This window comes from Calypte anna, chromosome 1 (assembly GCF_003957555.1).
Source record: "Calypte anna isolate BGI_N300 chromosome 1, bCalAnn1_v1.p, whole genome shotgun sequence".
NCBI lineage: Eukaryota > Metazoa > Chordata > Aves > Apodiformes > Trochilidae > Calypte > Calypte anna.
In genome coordinates this window covers 183,668,424-183,692,803 of record NC_044244.1, presented here as the reverse complement: position 1 = coordinate 183,692,803, position 24,380 = coordinate 183,668,424, and the positions used below count along the sequence as shown (strand labels likewise).

The following is a 24,380-nucleotide window of genomic DNA, read 5'->3' as shown; positions in this document are numbered from 1 at the left end:
GAATAATTTGTGTTTGACGTGATGGTCCCTCTGTGTTGTCTAATTGTAGGTATCAGAACTGTTTCTTTAGTATATGATTTTTTGAGGTGGTTGAGGGAGGGAACCCCTCCAAAATGCTGAGATAGACATGTGTACCACCTGCTTCTCGGGTCTCAAATCTTAAGACTGTATATTTTAACTTTGTGACTGTATTTCAACTGCATCAACTATTCACACCTCTATGGCTTTGTTCTACCATCACTCAAGGCAGCTGAAGTAACTCTTGGCTTATCAGAGCTTTCAACCTCTACAGTTTGAAGATTATTATTATCTATGGCTTCTGCTTTCAGCTGTTACAAGTAATAATATCAAAGTGGTTCTCATCATTCCAAAACCCTCTTCCTCACTGTTGTCACTAGCATAACATGAAGGACAAATCTATTTTCAGTGTCATGTTTTCAGTTCATACTACCTTGCTTATGTGAATTTGCATATTACCACTTGGCTGGTTTTTTCATCATTACTTAAAATTATATTGCAGCTTTTAGTTAAAACATTAAAAAAAACCCAACAACTTTTTAAGTGAATACTGGAGAAACAGAAAGTTAATAATTTTGTTACATCACCTTGACAACAGTACTTTTATTTCCAAATGTGTGTCATGGTAACGTACCATTACATGAGACTCCAGCAAGATATTCCATTCACTGTTCTACAAGCAGCAAAAACATAGGCAAAGCAACAGGCAAATAAGCAATCACCTTCTGATAGCAGCTACTTTTAGTAAAAATGACTTCCATAACTCAACTTCCAAAGTCACACCTCAGTGAGACAAATCCTGAGTCAGTCCTTAAGAGGTAAATATGTATGGACATTGATATATTGTTCCTGGCTCTATTTCAGACAAAGATAAGCTAGTATCTCCTTCACAAACTGACTGTCTATAGTCTGTCTTTCACCACTTATCTCCAGTAAGTGACAAGGAGTCATGGGGAATTCTCTTTGCTTTACTTAGGGCTTTTATAACTGAAGATCATGATGCAAAATCACTTCTTTCAGGGATATGAGTCTGCACAGTCAGATGGCACTGGTTGCTGAGGAAAATGGTTTGCAGTCTTCGAGTCCACGACCTGAAGCAGCACAAGCTCTGCCTGGCTCAAGCCATGGAGTTCAGTAGAAATATGGAGGCACCACAAAGACACCAGGGATGAGGCATGGAAAGTAGATAGTTTGAGAAGCATGCTGTCCATAACTCATTTGGCTGCACCACAAACATGGCAAAATATGTGAGTCTTTCCAGACACACTGAATCACTGCCTGGTCCTCAAATTAAAAGAAAGAAACTTTCTGACATTTATGTGACTCTTCATTTTTTTACATACTTTATCACTGTAGCCCTATCTTTTGTCATCTGGATGCTTGTCATCCAGAAAGCATGATGCCTGGGATAAACAATAACCACCACAGGACACGTACAACACACTGGCAGCTCTCACCAGTGAAAAGCAGCAGCCTCCTACCTTTATAGGCTCCTCTCTAAATTCTCCTAATATGTAGACTTCTGGGTTGACTGAATTATCTGCCAACACAACTATAAACTATGGCTAATACAAGATGAGGTCATGTTCTCTGCTTCAGGGAGTGGCAAATGTTCTCAACAGTTCAGAAGAGCAAAGACATCATCCTAAACAGATGTTTAAGACCTATATAGTTTAAGAAGGTCCTCTCCTGGAGGAGCAACCTTCTCTACTTTGACCTTGCCATCAAGTAGAAGAGAAGTGAGGGGGCAAAGGTAAAAATGAATGCATGTTCTTGGGGCAAGGAAACATGAGAATGAGGAAGAAAGAAACAATGGGAAAATTAACACGGAGAAGATGAAAGTGTTGGGCTTTGTCACTGGTCTCCCCATTTTTGTTACTTAGATGCCATAGCTATAAACTATATAAAAGAGAAGTAGTTTCCAGAAATTTACTGAAGAATCAGGCTAATGAATGCCCTGAGGAACAAAGTAAATTCGGCAAAGCCAAAAACAGACATGAAATGGAGCATCTTCAAAGAGGTCCAGGACAGAAACAAAAAGAAGTCTAGATGTCTCACTAGAACATAAGAATTAGTGGCTAGGACAGTGGAAGGTCTGTGAGGAAAATCTAGGGTAAATTACAGCTTAAAAAAAAAAGATGAAATTATGTTGCCATTTACATTAATAAAAGGAAACTCAGTGACAGCTATTTGTGAACAATAGGCAATATGCTTCTATTGCATTCAGAGCTCTTTGCAAACGAGTAGCTGCTAAGCAGATAGACACATACCTGTAGTTAGAAACAACAAATAATAATCTAGAAATAAGGACTTTCGTTTTTTGCATATAACAAGGACTAGTACCAATAATTTATCTGATAATTGAATTTATAGATATCACATTTTATATACAAAGACACAGGTATTTCAGGCAAATAAACCCCAAACTCAGAACATATTGTGCAGCAGCAACAGTGTTAACTAACGGACTAAAGATAAGTCATAGTTCGATTAAAAAAACCCACTATGATAAATATTCAAGTTTGTACACTTCCACTGATTAACTAATTTCTAATGTAGAATTTTAGTACATTCTTAAAGATAAAGCATAAAGATTTACACTGTGCAATATCATTTTCTTTTACCATACTTTCAACCCATCACATTGCTAGATTTCATTTTCATATCAGAATGAAATTTATTACCACTTTGCCTAAGGCTGCTGAAAGATACCTATTTTCCTACAGAAGGCTCACTAGGAATTCAGAGGCTGCATTTTTCTTACCCACAGTAATGGCAAAACTACTGCTCTGTTCAGTTCTGGTGACCAAGCTTTAAAAGAAAATACTCACTTGGAAAGCATACACAATGATTATTTGTTATCTGGAAATCATACCTCGCAATGAAACACTAAATGGAGGCCAGTCTTTTTCAAGAAGGTGAGAGGTTATTTAACCTTCTCTCTCTCAGTAATAATCCATATCTAGCTGCAAGAGGCCATTACCAATGTCAACAAGCTCTTTCCTGTAGCAGCACAAGCATTTAACAAAATCAGATGGCTGTAATCTGAAAGCAGTAATATTCAGCCTGTAAGTACAGGTAAATTTTACCACTGATAGTAACTGTCAGTGGAACAGATAGAAATGAATAAAACACTTTAACTCTATGAAATTTCTTTTCTATTTTTTGGTGTAGTCCCATAAAGGCAGCCCATCCATGACGCCATTATTTCAAAGCCTGCAAAAAAAGGTCAGACAGACACCAGTGATCCCAAATGTGATAGTATGAGTCTTGTTCTTTAAAAAAAAAGACATAAATTGAGTTTCTGAAGCCAAGTTGTCACTAAATATCAGTAGCCAGAACCTTAACAGTTATGACTAAGTTAATTCTATTGCAAAATGACATATAATATCATTTTGATTTGTTCTGACACATTTACTAGCTATAATGAGCACGAAGCACAGAAAACTTAAAATTTCAAAATGTTTAAAGCTGTAATAATGATTTAGGTTAACTGCAGTTTGATACATTTATTTATAAAAAGTTGAAGTAAAACTGAAGTAAAAAATTTACTTAATAACAGTTATGTTTGATCATTACTTCTCTTCATCCTTCAGCTAGTTTTGGAATTAGGCATTGCTGAGTGAATATTATAAGAGTGCCCAAGACACTGACACTGAAATGATTTCTGTAAAAAGTCAGATAATACATGCTCAAACGAGATGATAGCTACACCTTTGAGAAATCAGATGTCATCAACACTACACAGCCCATGAGTACCCTGTCTGAGGCACATAACCACGAGGCAGTGCACAGGATTTCACTGCCATGCAAACTGTGCATTACTTTGGTTTTTCTATTTATCCCAGAGGCCTGTCCTTATATCTCCATGTAAAATTTATTTGCTAGTAGCTACTCTGGTGCATACTGCAGTTAAGCAAGTGTAAACAAAATATAAATCAACAAATATTCATTGTAAATACTTTGCAATCTCTCCTTTGCCATTTTTTACCTGAATGACAAATTTTACTTCTGGAACACAAAACCAGAACGGCTCCTCCAGGTCATCACTTTCAAAATCCTTAGACTGGTTGGCTGTTTCCAAGCAAAATTTATCTTTATTGCACTTATATAAATACCATCTTTGTCCTTTTCTTCCTCTCCTGAGTTTGCCTCCTGCAGTACTTCTGAAGAGATGCTGCATCTCCTTTCAGCATCTGTTTTATCACACTAAGTAAGCCAAGATGTCTTGGCCCTCAGTAAGAAATGTTTTTTTCTCTCGAATGTTCTGTAGCTGTTACCTAAACACAGTCCAAGAAAGAGGTGGCTGCTCCATACTGTGGGGGACAAAACTGTAAAAAGTTTTGCAGAAAAAGATGTAACTACCACCTCATTGGTCCTATGCCTAGTACCCCCATAAAATTTCTCCTCTGCTAACCAGTGAGATGCCATTTATCAGCAAATATTTTTGTTATGAATCTCTATATGAGTGACCTCTCTGCTCATTTTGTGCTGTTACATTTCACTGCAAACCAGTTCTCCAGTGCTTAAGGTCACAGTTCTCCTCTCTGATACTCTCATTTTCCCATTCATGAGCAATGCACTTCAGTTCTGTGTGTCGTGCAAAAGTCATTAAAACACTGCTCTCATTCCGGTCCCTAAAAATCCCCCCAAATTAAAACGAACATAAGACCAGCCCTTTAGAAACTCCCAATAGTGAGCTCTCCTTGGCTGGATACTCCCTTTTGCATTACAGCATGCTCTCTCTGGCTGCTGCATGGCCCCTGTACTAACTGCCATCCCCTCCAGCATGATTGTTTCCAGTGTGGCACTGAGTGAGATGCTCCTCTGAAGTCCAATTATATTTGCTATACAGCATTTCCTTTCCCTCCAGACTATCCTCAAGTCTGGCATTATCTCCTTTGATAAAGAGACACGAGTTTTTTTTTCTAGTTTCCTGTATATTTAACCACCTTCTCTGCTGACAAGTGCTCCATAAGCTTTCTAGGTCAGACTAATGAGCGTGCAGTTGCCCTGGTCACTCTCTTGCCATTGATGTTATAGACTGCCACTGCATCTGCTGCTTACATGTGAGGGAGTGAGCTCATGCTCTCCTGGGATGCAAACCACGTGTGCTAAGGCTGAGGCTGCTTCCTGCTTCCTTTATATTACTATTGTATGGAAAGGGAGACTTGCTCTCAGCAGTGACTCTTTGTGCCTTGTGGTCTGCAGTGTCCACCTCTTGGCAGTGACAGTGGAGGGTGCTGAAGGCAGCCAGGCTCCTTACTCACCCTGGTTCAATGTCTAAGCACCCCTGAGTCACAGAGTTGACCCATTCTGCAGAGCTTGCTGGTCCTCCTATGATGCCCAGCGCAGCCTCTGCCAGGTTGGTGGGGAGCTGACATCAAGAGTGCTCCTGGTCAGTGTGATGCTGCACATCAAAATGATGTCAGGAATCTGCAAGGTCAAAAAGAGCCTGGGAGGAGTGACCTCAGGAGCCCAAAACTCACTCCTAGGTCAGAGTCTGGTACCCTTGAAAGGACTTTGCTGAACTTCTGCCTTGCTGACTGACAGAATTTTGGAAGCCTCCCTGGTGACAGGCAAATTTGCTCTGAGCAAAACTGAAAAAGCTGACACCTCACTTACCTGGCAAAAAAGTCTTTCAGAGTTAACAGAAGGCAGTGACAGCTGGTTATTTCAGGTCCTTCTTCTTGGTGTGACTCATACCAAGCAAGAATGTACTGAGAGGCCCCAGTACAAGGTGTAGAAGGAAAACTTACTGAAAGAAAAGCTTATAGGAGCTAGTTATTAATTTTCTGTCTTCCTTCCACTTGGGCTTCCACCTATTTTTTTACAGATTTAAGCATGCTTTGTAATCAGTGGAAAATTATGATTAACAAATGAAGTGTGATTTAATTTAATATTTCAAGTTTTCTGTTGTTCTACTAGGAGAATCTCCTAAGTGCTCTGACATACATGCACACATTTTCACATGTGATTTGGCAGAAGCATGGGGGGAATAATAGTAATAATGAAAAACTCTAATGGAGCTACGCAAATTTAATTCCAAAGCTGAGGACACAATGTAAAAATGTATGGGTAAAGGACATTAGCTGTCCTAGCAGCAATCCCAGACTATTGATTTTTTTGTGAAGGATCCATTTGTTTTTGAGCTCTCTCCCAGAGGATGCTGTTTAATTCTGTAGTAAGCATGCAGCAGGAGCATGTGTTATTTTTCACCAATGATGCAAAGAAAAAAAAATTGTTCACCCTCCTGCTTTGACTGGAAGGCATCGCATTTTCTAGGACAACAAAAATGGGACTGCTACACAAACTTTCCAGGATTACAGCAATAATGACAAAAAGAGCAAGAATACAAAATACAAAGTACAAAATACAAGAACCATTTTTGATTAGCGTTTCCAGGAGGTTTTGGGTTAGGTTTTTTTTTTTAATGGGATCAAAAGCAGTTGATTTATGGCAAGCAGCACAGGATACTCTTACTGGGAATTTCCTGTAACTCTTTTCATCAAACAGGTGGTAAGGAAAAAAAAGCTATTCAGACAGCACATCCAGCCCTAAATCTGTTTCTATCTGTTTCTATTTCCCTAGATTCTATTGTTGTTAAAGCTAAATACACGTCTCAAGAGCACTTATGCTTCTCATTTCTCTTATGCATTATTCTTACAGATGTCATACAAGTAACACTATGAATGAAGGCTGGATAAAAAGAAAACACCTTACATTTGCCACATTTTTGTCAACAATTTGACTAAACCACAGTATCATTTTTGGGATCAGCTTGCCAAAAGCCAGTCTGAGAAATCCTTCTGAACTGAGACCACAATCTCAAGTCCAGGAAGGTGTTTACTGCGTCAGAAATAGTATATGACACATTTTATTGAAATTCTAAGTAAAAGCATAACCAAACAGACTAAAGATAGCAACAGAATTATAATAGGCTAAATAGTTTTCAAGTTAAATTAAAAGTAATAAATTATTTCAGTTTTATACTAATGACCCAGAGAATGTCACAGTAAATGAAGCTGGAAAAGAAAGTAAAATTAAAGTTAGGAAAAAAAAAAGTTGTAAACACTATATAATACAAAGAAATATTCTGAGACTACAAGAGGTCATAAGCAGAGACAGAAAAAAAAGGGAAACTCTGATTCCAGTCTATAAACTCTATTTGATTGCATACATTGACTGGGAAAGGAGCTTGTGCCAAGAGCCTGGACTGGGCAAAGATGAAAAATATGAAACAAATCTACACTGTGCCATGGTAGCATGGAATGCAGAGTGAAATTCCTGCACAGAGATCCTTCCCAGGGCACAGGGAGATGCTCTCCCCATGCTGCAGCAGCACAAATCACCAAGGGGGTATCACACCATCACAAATCACCCCCTCCCACGGGACCACGGAGCTTCTCTGCACTGGTGGGAGGTGTGTAAACATTTTTATGTCTTCACCCCCTTCCCACGTCTGCAGAAGAGGGTCACACTCAGAAGAGAGCAAAGTGTGTGGGTGAAAGAGGTTTTTCTAAAAACTGAATATTGGTATTCCCCAGACAACAGGCACAGACAATCAGTTTTAACCTACTTGTGTGTGATATAAGGGTCAATAAAATTTGCAGAAGTAGCTTCATACTGGACTCATAAAGACATCGAGGTGGCACCAAATCCATACCATCCTGGCCTGGGAGTGCTGGTCTGAGCAGGCCAGGTTTTGGGGCTGTCCACCTTCATCAGCAGTGCAGGGTTATGGGGAGAAAACACAAGGAGAAAGCTCTTGCACCCTTGGCAGGAAGGCTTTGCTCTGCGGTTCAAAAAGTTGGAGCCTTTCCTGAGTCCCGGCATTTTGATGTTCCAAGCCTCCAGTCTGTCAACATTTTACTGCTGGTTTTAATACAGCCCCCCTGCCCACCCTGTCTCTCTGTGTTCAGGAAGATAAACCCTCCTGGACAGCCACTGTACCATCAGACAACCAGCAGCTGCACCAGCCTCCAGATTTCAGCTGCCAGCACTACAAGAATTTCCTCTGCCTTTAATCTATTTCTTAATGCACCTGGAAAGTGCTCCTGAACCAGCACTGAGCTAGAAATGCCAGCTCACAACATAGCTGCTGAAGTGGGAAAACAGTGTTTACTTTCACATATTTCTGATGGAGATAAATTACATATATAGGGAACAAGAGTGTTGTTTTCTCCTGCCTTATATTATCTGCCCTGACTGCTCTTTAGTTTTTTTCTTTCCCTTCCTATCTTAATAATACCAATTTTTCTGTATAAACATGTGTATGCAGAAATGGGGTGGAAGGCCTGAATAAGGCTAGGACTGATCTAACCAAGCTCTCCACTAACCATGAGCATAAAATAAGTGCATAGGACCTTGTGTTTATCATGCCTGCCTAGAGGATGGGGGGCTCAGAGCCAGTGTGGACATGTAGTACAATGCACATTTTGAAATAAGGATCCCCTTTCCAGGCAGGTGCAAAAGTTTCACCTCAACTATAAAAAATATCAGTTACTTTATATTTGGTTTAAGTACCCATATCTACAGAGGGACCTGGACAGACTAGAGAGCTGGGCCGATTCCAACGGGATGAGGTTCAACAAGGCCAAGTGCTGGGTCCTGCACTTTGGCCACAACAACCCCATGCAGCGCTACAGGCTGGGGACAGAGTGGCTGGAGAGCAGCCAGGCAGAAAGGGACCTGGGAGTCTGCATTGACAAGAAACTGAACATGAGCCAGCAGTGTGCCCAGGTGACCAAGAAGGCCAATGGCATCCTGGCCTGTATCAAAAACAGCGTCACCAGCAGGTCCAGGGAGGTGATTCTTCCCCTGTACTCAGCGCTGGTTAGGCCACACCTCGAGTACTGTGTCCAGTTCTGGGCCCCTCAGTTTAAGAAGGATGTAGAGGTCCTGGAACAGGTCCAAAGGAGGGCAACCAGGCTGGTGAAGGGACTCGAGCACAGGCCCTATGAGGAGAGGCTGAGAGAGCTGGGGCTGTTCAGCCTGAAGAAGAGGAGGCTCAGGGGAGACCTCATTGCTGTCTACAACTACCTGAAAGGAGGCTGTAGCGAGGTGGGAACTGGACTCTTTTCACAGACGACCTTCAACAAGACAAGAGGACACAGTCTTAAGTTGTGCCAGGGGAGGTTTAGGTTAGATATTAGAAAGAATTTCTTCACGGAGAGGGTGATCAGGCATTGGAATGGACTGCCCGGGGAGGTGGTAGATTCTCCGTCCCTGGAGACATTTAAAAAAAGACTGGATGTGGCACTCAGTGCCATGGTCTAGCAACTGCTCCGGTGGGTCAAGGGTTGGACTAGATGATCTCTGAGGTCCCTTCCAACCCGGCTAATTCTATGATTCTATACACAGTATTCCTTATTCATATTCACCACTGGAAAAAGCAAAGTTTTCAGCAGTTTTTGCATGGCTAAGCATCTTCTTCAGCATGCCACATGAACCATACAGAGCACTCAAGCTACCTGTCCTCAGCATCCAGGCTTTTCCAAACATCTTTTTGTTTCCAGTTTATTAGCCAGAACTTGGTGTGAAAGAAATCCAGAGTCCCAAAGGTGGATGTTTTACTTTGCCTTACAGCAGTTGAAAAATTAGGGCTCTTTCTAGCCCATTTCCCCGAGTTTAAGGTTTTGTTTGTACTTTATCAAAGATAAGATTCTCTTTTAAAATCACCCATAGGTCTACAAACACTAAACCCCATAGCTCACAGATGCTCTGTCACTCACAGTGCTGTCAAGCAGTGATGAGAAAAAGAAAGAAAAGGCCGACCTCCCTGTAAGAACTTCTAGGCTACATCTGTATCAGTAAATAACATGAGGCAGAGATTGATCAGACATGGTAGGACTCACATCCTGGGACATAACCATTACCCTGCAAAACAGAGTGGCCACAACAAACTGCATATTGGAAACAGCCTGAGGCCTGTGCTGGTCCCAAACTAGCCAGGCTAAAACATGTGAGAGTGAAAACATATTTGTGCCTATGCTTCAGCTCACACCCAACCTGTTTAATAGCCTTTTCTGCCATGCTGGGGTAATTTAAAAGTACCCAGTCTTTGCTGACAATTTGGGATACACAGAGTTCTTTATTAGAGGGTCTGTTCCTGCAAGGGATCCTGCATTTATGACTGATGGTTGGACAACAACAGTGCCTGCAATCAAGAGAAAGCAATGAGGCAACATGGTGCCTGATTCCTACAGTCTGAGGGAAATTTTCATTACAGGGTATTTTTTATCACGCATTGCCTAAGAAATACATCAAGACACAAATATTGATTAAAAAGGAAGCATTTTATAGCTCAGAAGTATAATTTTTAAAAAGGCTTCTGTAGCTCAGAAAAATAGTGTCTTGGAAAGTAAGTTTTGCTGCCACAAACCAAGTTTGTACAATTAAAATATTGACACAATTTAAAATGAGAAAAACCTCTGTTGTCAAGGTCACAAAAAAACAGATGCTACTTGATTCTGCTGAAAATGATCTGACAAGATACACAAAACCCACAGATCTAAAAATAATTTTTTGCTTCCAGTTGCAAAGGCTGGAAGAACTGACCCAGGCTCAGCCCTTCTCTAATTAAGCACTGGATGGTCATCAAACTCACCATCAAGGAAAACAGATCTGCATTTTTCTTCATATTACAAGGCATAGGAAATCTGATGGCATGTCTGCTCACAATCAGTTCAGCACAGAGAGCAATGTGTGAGCTGAAAAACAGTTAGGGAGTTGTAGGCGAAGTATTATGGTAACAACTGAAGAGTGGGTCTGAGGAGGTGTTCAGTCCAGCAGCACAGAGCTCAGGACCAGGCAGAGGCTTATTTTATGTAACTGTGTCATTTAGCCAAATTTTTTCCTGCAAGATTTATCCTACTGAGTCTAAAGTGTCAGGAAGCCAGCAACTAATAAAAGATGTGTGTGTGAATATGCATGTGTAAGGGAAAAATAGAAATACTCTGTGACATATCTGCCATCTGGGTTATTATGAAGACATCCATGGACTTCACTGAGTGCTCAGAGCAAAACAGAAGGTTGTAAATTTAATCAAGATGTATGCATAGAAAATACAGATCAGATTTATACAGTGCCATGACTGTCTTTGGAAATGTGTTATATAGCATGAAGGTCACTGAAGCTCAAAGCAACGTGCTGAGCAAAGAACTGTGCCAGCCTGCAAGCACACCAGCTTCTCCAGCGTGGAGGTAGAACCTTCTCTGACAACCTGTGCCTGGAACTGCACAGTCAGAATAAGACTAAGAATTGTTAAAAGGAAGTGTAGAGATCCCCAGAGCTCCAGTTAAGACACAGCCTGAGGAGAAGGGGGAGGGATGGGAATAGATACCAGCATTCTTCCACCCACAAAACCAGTTGCAGGGGGGTTGGCATGGCCTGATGATGGTATATGATGGTTCATCTTCCTGGTTTGGAATCTGAGAGTGCTGCTGTCTGTTTTGTAACCATACAATTTTTTAAACTAGATAGGACCTCAGATAAGTCTGTCAGGTGCAGAAAAAGCAAGTATCCAAACAAAAGGGGGTAGCAGACAACCCCCTCCGTTCATTCTCAGTTTGGCCATGCAGCCCACCCACTGGAGCAGTGTCCCAGACTGACAGCAGAGTGTCCTACAAGTTAATCTTTTGGCATTCCACAAAGGCTCATTGTGCCTGTCTTTGAGATGGGAAGACCTGAGCCTGTGAGGTGTCAGAGAAAGCGATGATGGACCTGTGCCAGAGCTGCAGCTGCCAGGCCTGCACTGTCCTCGATGCCATGATGCTGTGTCCAAACCTGGAGGCAATACAACAGTGGGCACAGCCACCTTCACTGAGTACATGGAAAAAATCAGAAATATTAACATAACCCAGAAAGCAGAAAGTTCACCCTGGAAAAATGCAACCTAATGTATTCCTAAATTATGTGCTGAGCCAAAGAAGGAACCTAGGTACCTTGGGAACTCAAAGATGGACTGAGCTGACAGAGAACAACACATTAAATAGACATCCCCAGTGTTAGGGCAGCCAAGGTGGTCCCTGCCACATAAAGCTGCCTAAGCAGAGTACTGTGCTAGGCAACACTCCACCCATAAGACAGCCCTAGTGATGCTTGAACTATCAGATTCAGCTCCCTTCACCACTACAGAAATACTGTAAAAAGCTGGGGAAATGGGGGGGTTTTGATAAGAACATCAAAAACTCTGAGAGGATTTGATAACATGAATTTTTGGCAAAGATTAAAAGCTAAATACAGACAAAATTGCTTGACCAAGCAATAAGCCAAGATGTGTGAGAGCACCCTACAAAGACCTGAAGGAGAGACACCCATGACAAAGATAACAGAGCTCTTTATGATAAACTAGCGAGGAAAATAATTTCAGGCAATAGTATGGCATTAAAAAAAAGGAAAATTAAAACCAATTTTCAAAGGAAAACTGTGTTTCCAACATTGATCTCCTAGTCTGTTTTATTTTCCCAGGAGGTATGCTCCTATGCTTCTTATATTTAAAAATGATACAAGGTGAATAAGTAATGAATTCACAATACACAAAACACAAATGTGCTGAATGACCTCACATTTTTATCAGATTCTAGGTTTGGCTGCATTACATATTACTGAATGAAACAAATCTACAAAACCCCCAGGTTTAAAATCAAAAATCTTAGAACAATTGGCATAATCTGACCCAGGGATATAAGTATTTTCCAGCAGTTGCAGCTGCTGTATGAACAAGACAAAGATTTACATTATAAACACATATACATCATGCAGTTCTCCCTGGCTTGCCAAAAATGACAAAACCACACTGAACAGTGCTAAGGTTGGGGCAGACCCTGCAACCTGAAGTTGGGGTAGAAGAGCACAAAAGCAGGATTGTGCTTCCAAGGCTTTCTAAGATAACGTTGACATATAGTTGAATAAATACTATTGGTGAAATACAAAACATTAATATGAGCCTAGAAGCCCACCTCTGCACAAGGCTGAGAAGACATGCAATTCTTTGTTTTGACTTATGAGACAATGTGCAATCAACACCTGCTGTGATGGATTTTCACAAGTTCCTCAGCACAAGCTGGAGGTCTATCTACCATGTTTCGGTTCACCCCCACTTGTTCTGAAAGTCTGTCAGAAGAAAACCTTGAAAGAAGGATGACTTCCTACTCTTCTCACAGTTGTGACACATTAAAGTCAAGCTGCACCTTTAGCTTTTGAGGAAAATCAAAGGCTGCTCAAGAGGAAGAAGGCCTAGGAACAACAGACCATTTCCTCTTCCCTTGTGGCCATGGTAGAAGGATAGGAAAGACCAGATTTGCCACACTGAAGGACCCAGAGTTAAATACAGTGCCCTATGCAGCATGGTAATTAAACCTTAGTGATGGATAGAATCAAATCTAGCATCTCTGTTCTCCTTACAAACCTGTCATCTATAGCTATTTTTCTCTGAAACAACTTCCACATTTACCAAATCAAAATAAAAGGTACGTTCGTCATCTATTATCATCATTTCATACCCTAATATTCTTCAGCTGCTGATGAAGTCGAATTAAAGGATAGAATACAGATGCATAGAGTCAACATTATGTCCTCAAGTCAACAATCTAAAATAGTCCCACTTTTCAATCAAATAGCTAATGTGATGGACATATTAATGAGTGCTGTTCAAAAACGTTTGCCAGTGTAAACTTATCTCATGTTCATACCCACTGATGTGTGGTTTAGGGTAAACATAACTGCAAATGGTTGGATTCAACCCTCCTCTTTAATGTAAACAGATAAAGGTCCACACATCTTAACAGCAGCACTAACGTGGCACTAGAAGCATGATCAGTTTGCTGCCATATTTCCCATCCCTCTTCAGGTGCCCTTCTAATGATAAAATCTAAGCAGAAAAATGAGCTACAAGGTCTTTCCATGTCTCCTAATGGGAGCTCTATCAAGACTGCTATGGTTCTGTTTCCACTGCTGTGTGCAAGCTATTGATATTTTCTGTTTGGCTACACGGACACGGGAAGCAAAGTCAGGGAATGGGATGAGCTTTGCCTTCTCCCAGGTTATACTCATTATGACACAGAAAGTCTACCCTTTAATTTCTTGTATTAACATTTTCAGTGCTGGATTCATCCTAACTTTCTGCTACCTATACGTGTTTAATGGTCATTAAAAATATTGCTTTATAGATACTCTGAAAAAACTGTTAAATGTATGTTGCTAGTAGCATTACTGATTTTAAGACTGGAAAGCTCTAAAAAAGGTCTGAAAGCATAAATCCTTTCTAAACCTGATTTATTTTCCCAGATTAGATTTAATATAAAAATATCTTGAATAACTTCCATCCATCTTTTAACCACAACTCATTCACAAGAATTCCAAACTGCTGGGAGTAATTGATTTATTTCTTTGATTATCAATGGTTACTTAAGATTTTTCCAGTAAGTTTAGGGATGGGTTTAATTTAATTTTGGACCTATTTCCTATGTCTCCAGTAGCACACTTACCAGTAAATAATGAGCTCCTGTATACAGCTTGCAGAGTACTCTGTATTTTTATTTAACAGAGATTAAGAGAACCTTCATTAAGGGATAGCTTGGCCCTCTGACATTTGAAGAATGGGGCAAAGATTAGCTTTCCTACAGAATGTATCCAGTTATGGTAGGACTAGAATCAGATAATGAACTGGGAAGCCAAATGGGCATGCAAGCTGAAGGGACAGACAATTCATCATGAATCTTCGCACATCCACTCAGCCAAATACAGTGGCAAGATCATGGCCAGATGCTCTGACACTGGGGTTGCCTTCATTCATTTAGTTAAAAAATTGCAGCCACTATTCTGCCAATATTACACACCTCCCAACAACTGCAGAACTCCTGTGGCCCTTATCTTCTATTCTTACATACTATGTAGATGTTTGATCTCATTACTAATATGACAGAGAACTTCTGGGGATCTGAATCTTCTAGTTTACTTCTGCTGTATTTTGCAAGAAATCCTATTGCTGTTGAATATGGATTTTGAGATTCTACAAAAAAACAAACAAAAAAAACCCCTATGATTTTTATTTTATTTTTTTTCTAAAATGGGTAATCCTCGTGTGCTGCTCATTACAGTCTTCTGGCTTTGACTTTGCATCTCTAATGTACCTTGGAAAAGCAAGAATTTCCTCTGGGTCACTAAGTTCCACAGGAATTTCTAAAACAGGTAAATATTGCTACCTGGTTTAGGTAGCAGGGAAATGCAATCCTTCAAAATCTAAAGCTGTCCTAACTGAACAATGCCTTCAAGTCTTGTTAGATTTAACTGTTTGGGACAGGATCCAGGATTTGAAAATAACATGCTTGTGTTTGTGTAATCCTTTGAAGATGTAAAGTGCTAAATTTTCTTGTCCTTGGCTACCTCTATGAGTTTTGTGAACTCAAACAGGGCATAACACATCACTGGATTAAAGATGTACTGCTTTCAACAGGAACTGGATATCAACAGGATTGTTGTTATGTTAAGACAGACCGATGACAACGTCCTGCAAAGGAGACACACTTCAGCTGAGCTGTCAACAAATGAGGGACAGGGGAGAGAAATAGCCAGTTCTCCACCATGCTGTTAAAACAACAAAACTGCCAGGCACACACGCTTGCAGCTGGAAAAACACAGACACTAAAGTCTATTTTCCTTTACGATTAAAATAATTATTTTATCAGTTGACATTTGACAGCTTCCAGAAGCTTCTGTGTGCTTGCTGAGTCCCACTGCTTCTGGTTTTGGTATCTTCCTTGCCAGAAGGTCTGCATTTCCCTGGCTATAACTCAATTCCTCACCCATATTCCTGGCTGACTCTCTTAACTTTTGAAACATCCCCAAACCCAGTCCTCCTTCCGCTCAAATTCACAGCAGAGGTTTGCCAAAAGAAGCCAATGTAGTTAGAGGGCCCTACTTTTGCATTGCTTTCTACCCAATCCATACCTGCCCTACCCTCTCCTTTAGACCCAGTATTTCCTATTGCAGATCTACTGCTTGTTCAAAAGTCTGTTTCAAATTTAATTAGCCTCCTCTCCTTCCTAACCATGCCACCACAGCTCCCCTGATTTACACAAATCTCTTTCCCTTCCTTGCCTTGGTAAAAACATTTCCTTAATTTCCAGTCACCCTTCTTCAGACCAACTGAAACTGCTTTCATGCTTTTCAATGAACAAGGGACATGTGAACATCTTCCTCATGCAGAGGAAAGGCTTCAGGCTTCTTCCTCATCTTTCATGATGAGTTTGCTAAGTTTGACATTGTTGGTCACACCCTCTCTCTGCTTTGCCTTATTTTTTTTCTTTTAGCTTTCAAGAATCTTTGCTTGCTTTAGAATTCTGCTTCTGTGATCACTGAGTTGCGACATTTCTGTGCCCTCCTCTCTCTCTGCTGACTTGATTTTTTCACTGCAAGTGCTTGTCTTATTCAAAATTACCTCTATTTCTGAACTTGAACTATACTTAACTCTCCTCCCTTGTCTTTCCTGTTTCATTGCCAGTTCTGGATGATTCTATACCATTCCTTCCCTCTAGTACTTGTAGCATCCTCTGATGCCAAGCTGATGGGTGACTGTTCTTCTCCCTGCATTATATTTTTGTTCACCACTCTCTTATGAGTGTCATCTCTGACTTACATATGGCTTTAGAAAATAGAAATGGGACACAGAGACTCCTAATTAAATTTAAAATTTATAGAGTCACATAGTAGTAGGATTAGGACCAATCATTGTGTCTGAGACAAGAATAAACATGGAAGGGGCATCAGACCAGAAGAGAATGACTACAGCAGCCTACAGCCTAGGAAAAACTGGGAGAAGATGCAGTCTGAGACAACTGACTGGGAAGTGTCAGGCAAGGCAGGACGTGCTGTGCCCAGGTTCCCTCTCACTCACATGATACATTCAGCTGGTGGGTCTCAGGCTTGAAAGCCTGCAAGGTCTTCCACCTGAGAAGATGGACCAGGTAAGATTTAGGAGTTAAACAGGGAAGGTTTGGGGTTTTGGAAGATGCAACAGAATATTGGAGGAAGAAATCTCTCTTGGTTAGGTGTATATGTTGGAATTAATATCTTAATTGGGAGCTTTTGATGACTACTTCTTGTCCACATGCCTTATCAATCTGATTATGCTGTTTTCTTATTGCCAACCTATCTGGCTCCCAGTTCGCTGCTTCTTTTTTTAACCTTACATTTTTTGTTCCGCTCTGATTGCTGGGAGAACCAGAATGTCCCTGCTCACCCCTCTACCATGTCTACCTTCCTGTTTACTTTACTGTTTACTGTTTACTTCCTGTTTACTACTTCCTGTTCCTTTACTGTGTCATAGAATCATAGAATTGCTCAGGGTAGAAAAGACCTTCAAGATCATTGAGTCCAAACATGTCCTAACCCACCCCAACCCTATTTCTGATGGCCCACCATTAAACCATGTCCCCAAGCACCACATCCATGTGATTTTAAAAAAAATCGGGGATGGAGACTCAACCACCTCCCTGGGGAGCCTGTTCCAGTGCTTAGCAACACTTTCTGTAAGGTAGTTTCTCCTGATATCCAACCTAAATGTATCCTGATGCAACTTGAAGCCATTTCCCCTTGACCTGTCATCTGCCACCAGTGAGAAGAGACCAATCCTACTCTCACTACAATCTCCTTCCAGGCATTTGTAAAGAGCGTCATCCTCTTTTCTTCATAAAACCCTGATGAAGGACACATTAGGTCCTATGAGATGAATTAAGAAGGAAACTGAGGCTTGCTGGAGTCTCAGGAACATTAATTAAATGGAAAGTAACCCTTCTCCCCATATAAAATTATTCTGAGATGCTCCATGTCTCAAGATACACTGAGACACAATCTTTCTTTTTAACATGCTGTCATTTTATATTGCTTTTTAAAACATTTCAACAACTTCAAAATAAAAGAATAAAATAAAGTAGAACTGTGCATAGATAATCTCTGCTTATGTAAAGTTGGGAAAGGAATGTTAAATCTTTTGAGCAAGTTTCATCTAATTAGAAAAGACTTAATTACTCCTCTCCTGAATGATGAGCCTCTGGCTGATAATTTTATGAGGATAGTATGCCTTAAGCAAAACCACAGAAAATAGTTTTCTGACAGAACTTAGAAAAAGTCCCCGGAGTTTCATCATACAGATTGTTTTAAGTTTTGCATATGGGCTGTATCTATAAAAAAATCTTTGCTGTCTAGCACACAAAAGCAATCAAAAATGAAATCGGAGAAAGAGCAGCAACTCTTCTTTACCAGAACAACTGATAAAGCTCCACGTGAAAGTTCTTGCTTCTTCATCGTGAGATCTATTTCATGTTCAACCACTTTATTAAGCAAGACATTCCCCCCCACCCCACTCCTCTCCTTCCGTACCCTCAGCAATTTACTGGGACTCCTTCTGTGGATTATCTAAAAGCAGGGAAGGTATTCAAGCACTATTATCACGCCTGCTGTCACATGAGATCTATAATATGAGTTTTCAAGCAGAATATTTTGTCTTGGAGACAGAAATGAAATGTCTATTCTGTGAAAGAAGTGACAAGCTAGAACAGAAGCACAGCAGCAAGGATTCAGGCATCTTCTGGGCTGTATTGAGCTCTGTGGCCAGTGATACAGAATAATCATCCTTTACAATCTTAATGAATCTGCATTCATCCACACAGATGAATCTTTTTTGCAATCGTGTTAACTCTTACAAGGGAGTTTATTTATTGACTTACTAAAAAACCCAAACAGCCTGGTGCTGTATTCCTTGAGTGCAAACAAATCTGGTGAGATACAGGGAGCCAGCTGGTTAATTCAGAGTGGCTATCTGTAAGTATAAGCATGAGGATCTGGTTTTAGTCTGCCTATTTTCATTTTCTGATTGTGCTTTGAATTTCTGGTGCTTTCTTGTGAACTTAACAGGTAAGTATCAAAGAGTTTAAATTTACTGTTTGAACTGACTTTGGTCAGTATTTTTTGCATGGGAAAGTAAGCAAACTTTATTACACTGATTGTAGTCTCTCACCCACCCTGTGACCAGTGCTCTTTTTTGATCACGTGAGTAGCCTGGGTGTAAATCAGAAAACTACTTCTCTGTAACATTCCACATGATGGATCAAAACCCCAAGTTCCACCTCCCTCAGCTTCATGGCTCCTTCATTCAAAAAAATTCTTTTCACACCACCAAAAATTACTCGTGATCTAATGCACTGATACACATTTGGACACATTAAGTTTATCCTGGGATGAAGGCACTTATGTTCTCCTGTTTAGCTCCACATGTTCACCACTATTGGTTTACAGCTCTCAAATAAGCAAAGATGTCCCTTAATGTGATGCTTCCTATTAATTAATTATATTATAAAGAAAAGAAAGGTAGAAGCATATATCTATATGTATGCATGCATAAAGATGTATATTTAAACATATATTTTTAAGCTTATCTTATTTTTATACATGCATGCTTATATGTATACCAACTAATATATTCCAAGCTTAGCCCTTGTTTCGAATAATTATTATAGCCAAAGTTCCAAATATGAATTTCATTTGCAATCAAGAAAACAATTAGTAGGGCAATAACAATTTACTGTCATAAACTTATAACAAATATGTGCCTTTTACAGTAAACTTAAAATAATGTTTTTAATTAGCAAATGGAATTCAGCATTTTCTAGTTGTCTCAATAAAATGAAATTATGCTTCGGAGTTGGGAATTTTAATTCAAAACATTCACCTTTATAGTTGGAACACATTCCTGAATGAGCTCCTAAAGTACTTCAGCAAATGTCCATGCTAATGTACTTGTAAAGCATGGGGTCCAATCTTGTTAACATTCCCTTTCAGTATTAGAACACAAGAAGAATTTCTCTTCAGAAGGAAAAAGGAGATTGCATAAAATTACTTCAATCAAGCAAAGAATATTTTAATGTGTAATGGTGTAACTACATCTACATTCCTGTATCTCAAGATAATTGATGCAGTATTTTTAGTAATTATTGAACACGGACTTGCTACATGCAAGATCCTCCAGATGAGGTAACTGCACTGCAAGAAATGGTGGTATGAAATTCTATATTTGTGGCAATGTGCAATATCACATCTCCTACTTGAAGGTGTGCAACTCTGGGTACTTTTTCAGGACGGTGCCTTCATTCCCTCCAGTAAGTGTTTAAGTAACCTAAGATTACTTATCTTCCTCTGTATCATATATTTCTGCAGTGTTTGCTGTGAAACACTATGTCCTTAGTGTAAAATATATATATAATAAATGTAAAAAAAAACCTGGAATACCTCAGTGACTTTTACACTACAATTAATGTTTTTAAGGCAACTCATTCAAGAAAAGCAAAACCAAAAAAGAAATAAGCCCTTCAAATGGTAATGGCAGGCAGGAATGTCAAACAATTTTGCAGGTAAGTGAGGCACATGACCAATAGCTGACCAGGGTTTGCTCCAGACCATTTTTTTCTCCAGGTCTATGAAGTTTGAAGGAAAATACAATTTTCAAAGAGGCTTGAGGGAAATATTTCTCTGTGTGGATACCCTGGCTAAGCCAACAAACTACACAGCTACAACTGGAGGATTTAAATGTAAACTGTCCACAGCCACCAGCCACCAGCTGTGCATACTTACCTACTTGCACCATCACTACAGCACAGAATAGGAGTGACTTTTTCCAGCCACAGAATGACACTTTTGACTCTTACTCAGCTTGAGATAGGCCCTGGGGCACACTCAGCTCACTAATAAGCCCCTGGAATCAGGTTCACCCTGGAGCTCCCACCCCAGGGAGTCCTTCATGGGGAAAGAGCAGATCTGGGACAGGCAATAGCAGCTCTGTGGAAAAAGACCTGGGAGTTCTGATGGATAACAGGATGACCATAAACTAGTGACATGCCATTGGCACCAAGAAGGCCATTGGCACCAAGTGGCATACTGAGGTGCATCAAGAAGAGAGCGGTAAGCAGGTCGAGGGAGGTTCTCCTCCCCTCTACTCTGCCCCATCTGGAATACTGCATACAATTCTGGGCTCCCAAGTCATGGCAGACAAGGAACTGATGGACAGAATCCAGCACTGAGTCACTGAGATGATTAGGGGACAAGAGCATCAACCATATGAGGAAAGGCTGAGAGCTGGGTCTGTTCAGCCTGAAGAAGAGGAGATGAAGGGGGAATCTCAGCAATGATTATAAATATGTGTGTAAGGAGGATGGAACCAGAGTCTCCTCAGTGGTGCCCAGTGACAGGACAAGGGGTACTGGTCACAAATTGGAACACAGGAGGTTCAATTATGGAAGACTTTTACTGTAAGACTAATGGAGCAGTGAAACATGCTGCCCTGAGAGGCTGTGGAATGTCCATCTCTTCAAAACCCCCCTGGATGCCATCCCATGTGATCTATTGTAGGTGACCCTGCTCTGGAGGGGGGGTTGGGCTAGATGGTCTCCAGAGGTCCCTTCCAACCCCTGACATTCTGTGATTCTGTGAACAGGCAGCAGCACATTGGTTCTCCCTCTTCCCTGCTTTTGGCATCCTCACTGCTCCAGCTCGATTTGTGTGTTCCTCAGATCCACAGAGGGGAGGGTAGAGGCAAATTTGCCAAGAGGCAGATGACATGGGGAGAGGAAGAAAGGGGAGAGAGCCAGCTTTGACAAGCGAAAATCAGCACATGCTAGATGCTCACACTTTACAACACACATCTTCTTCCTTTTCCATTGTCCTCTATCTTATATTGGGACAGTTAAATACTTCCACACACCTGCATAGCATTCAACATAGTCCCCTTAAAGACCATTCTTTTATTTTTTTCAGTGTAATTTTCCAGTCACTTTGAATTCTGTCCTGAGTGGCAGAGCCCCTTCATTTTCCATGGCTTGCTTTCTCTGCATGTCTTGTTTTACAAGGGAAAATGTGATTTTCATGGATACAAGTCTAATTGATGTCTTATCTAGAAAAATAATCTCTTTTTGTTTCTCTAAATGGTACTGAAATATGAAGTTAATGCAAAAACACAAGTGCAGGAAGATAATGAAGCAAGTCTCTGCTAAGCCCTGTAGTGCCTCATTTGTGCCTCATGCAGAGTGCTGAACTAAGTAAAAACTTGATCTGCATCAAATGAAGTGAACCTGACTGACTACCTCAAAGATTCATAAATAAAAAGGCCAGAGAGCAAGACTGAGAGTCTGTTCAGCTGCACATGCAATGTGGAGAGCCATCCTGGCACCATGATCAGTAAACTCAAGTTAACTCTCCAAATTGGTTGCTTCAATTTTCTCTGGAAAATTAACAGTCAGAGTGGTATACAAATAAACAACTGCCATGCAGATCCAAACTCCAAACAAAAGAAAAAACAAGGGAGTTAAAGATTTGCATATATCTTGTTAACCATTTTCCAAGGAAGCCTCTAGTAGTAGCCTTGTCTTGGAGAAGGTTACAAAGGAAAGGAAAAAAGCTATGTAAAGGTCTTTCACTCCATCTGATATAAAATACCATATGTTTTGTCATGCTTCATTAATGCTCCCTGGTTTGCCACCTAGAAATGCACAATGAGTTCAACCTTCAGGGGTCATTAGTGCTCAGCATATCTATGAACTGCACTGTGGGGACTATCAAATAAAGGCTGACTCTGCTGCATATTAATCCCACAGTTTTAGGTTGAAAGGTTTGTAATCTGAAGGCCAGCTAAGTACATTTCATCCTCTACCTCTCAAATTTCACCTGTACAGTTCTCTGCTCAGAAATAAAGTAGCATTTCATTCAGAGGAAGCACTTGGAAAGCATTCTTCTGAACAGATTTGCTAGATTGTAAAACTCTCTGTTCACTTACAGTTTTGAAATTAGATAAATATAGTAGCCTTTTTTGAGCTTTCTAATCCAGACTCCTGTGTTTTAAGACATATCAATCATTTTTGGAAAGCTTAATGCTATCAGACTTGCTGTATGTGTTCTGGAATAAAGCTTGGTAAATGCAGCAGAGTTTTCATGCACTGAAATATGAGCAGTGTAAGGAGAGGCTGCTTCACTGTTTCATTTTCATGCCCAATGGTCTCTCATAGACTGTTCCACCTAGATTTTCATTTTAGTAGATTACCTTCAAATGAGAGTAAATTAGCGATCAGGATTTACTCACACAGTGCAATGTCTTATTCCACTAAAAGCCTAACAATTTAAATGCAAGGAAGCACAGTCTTTTGAGATGTCTTGACAATATGCTGTTTGTGGACTCTTTTTAGCATACATAGTCTTACATGCATGCAAAGCAGGGAGGCTGAAGTGAATTGACTCAAACAGTGGATCTCTCCTGTTACAGCATTAACATTATTGCTATTCCAGGCTTCCTTATTCTTGTTAAATAACTGGCTTGAATAAAAAGGGAGTAAGAAGTGTGACAGCTTTGCAAATATAATGATGACAGTATAATAAATTAATGCTTACCACTTCTTGAGTGTTTGCAAAATCTGCCTCTTTTGAGCTACACTGCACCAAAAGCATTATAATATTAATCAGGACAATACAAAGGAATACATATTTATAACAAAATCTGCTTAGAGCAGTGAGCATTCCTGCTTCCTAAAGACAAAATCAAAATAAAAAAGAGAAGGTTTTCATCTCATTGAAACAGTACACGATACACTGCTAATGCCACTGCATATACAAAGAGGAATGTTTATAGGTGGTTAAATATACAGCCTAAACCTTAGCACATCATCCTGCATGTAGAATTTTATTGCATGTAGAACAAACTACTCAGCATCTAACTTAAAATTAAAGCTATAACCTTGAAGGTATTTTTATTTGGCCCCAAATGAACACACAAAAAAATGGGTTAAAAGAGCAGCCATTTCTTTACTATTTCTGCAGAGTCTGCCAAGACACTGGCAGTGAAGACTCAGTGTAGAAAGTGCTAGTGCTTCTGAAACATGCTATTAGTGTAAATCTTGGCCTGGACTTAAATTTATTTTATATCTAATGACTTTGATCTCTATTAATGCAGTTTCTGGAATGGAAGTATTTCCAATCAATTAGTGTTTTGATCCAATGCAGTTAGCTACACCATCCAGTCTTCAAGTACTAATGCTCTTCCACACTATAATCCATCTCTCACCCATGACACAGTGAGGTGACTTACCACAAGAGAGTAACAAATCTTGAATCCAGGTTTAGCCACAAAGTAGTCATCGGATTTGAAGGTTATCTTTATTTGATTTGTTCTTGATGTTATTCTTGGGGGTACTTCCTTGTGTCCACACCACCGTCCTCGTATAACTGTGCTGGTCTCTGATAGATCTTCCACTTCCACAAAGTCATACCTAGGAATCAGTTTGAGGGATTAGGTTTTATTAACTCTGGTTACAGAAGGTGGTTGC

The 24,380-nt window shown here is 40.2% G+C and overlaps 1 protein-coding gene across 3 annotated transcripts in view; it reads right to left on the bottom strand.

Annotated features, from left to right (window-relative positions):
* The window catches only part of PDGFD (platelet derived growth factor D), a 134,671-nt gene that overhangs the window by 31,695 nt on the left and 78,596 nt on the right, over positions 1–24,380 (bottom strand). For all 3 annotated transcript variants that reach the window (XM_008500466.2, XM_030469434.1, XM_008500467.2), the window contains exon 3: positions 24,143–24,323. In XM_008500466.2, coding sequence (XP_008498688.1) covers positions 24,143–24,323 — 181 coding nt within the window. The remainder of the gene's footprint in view (positions 1–24,142; positions 24,324–24,380) is intronic.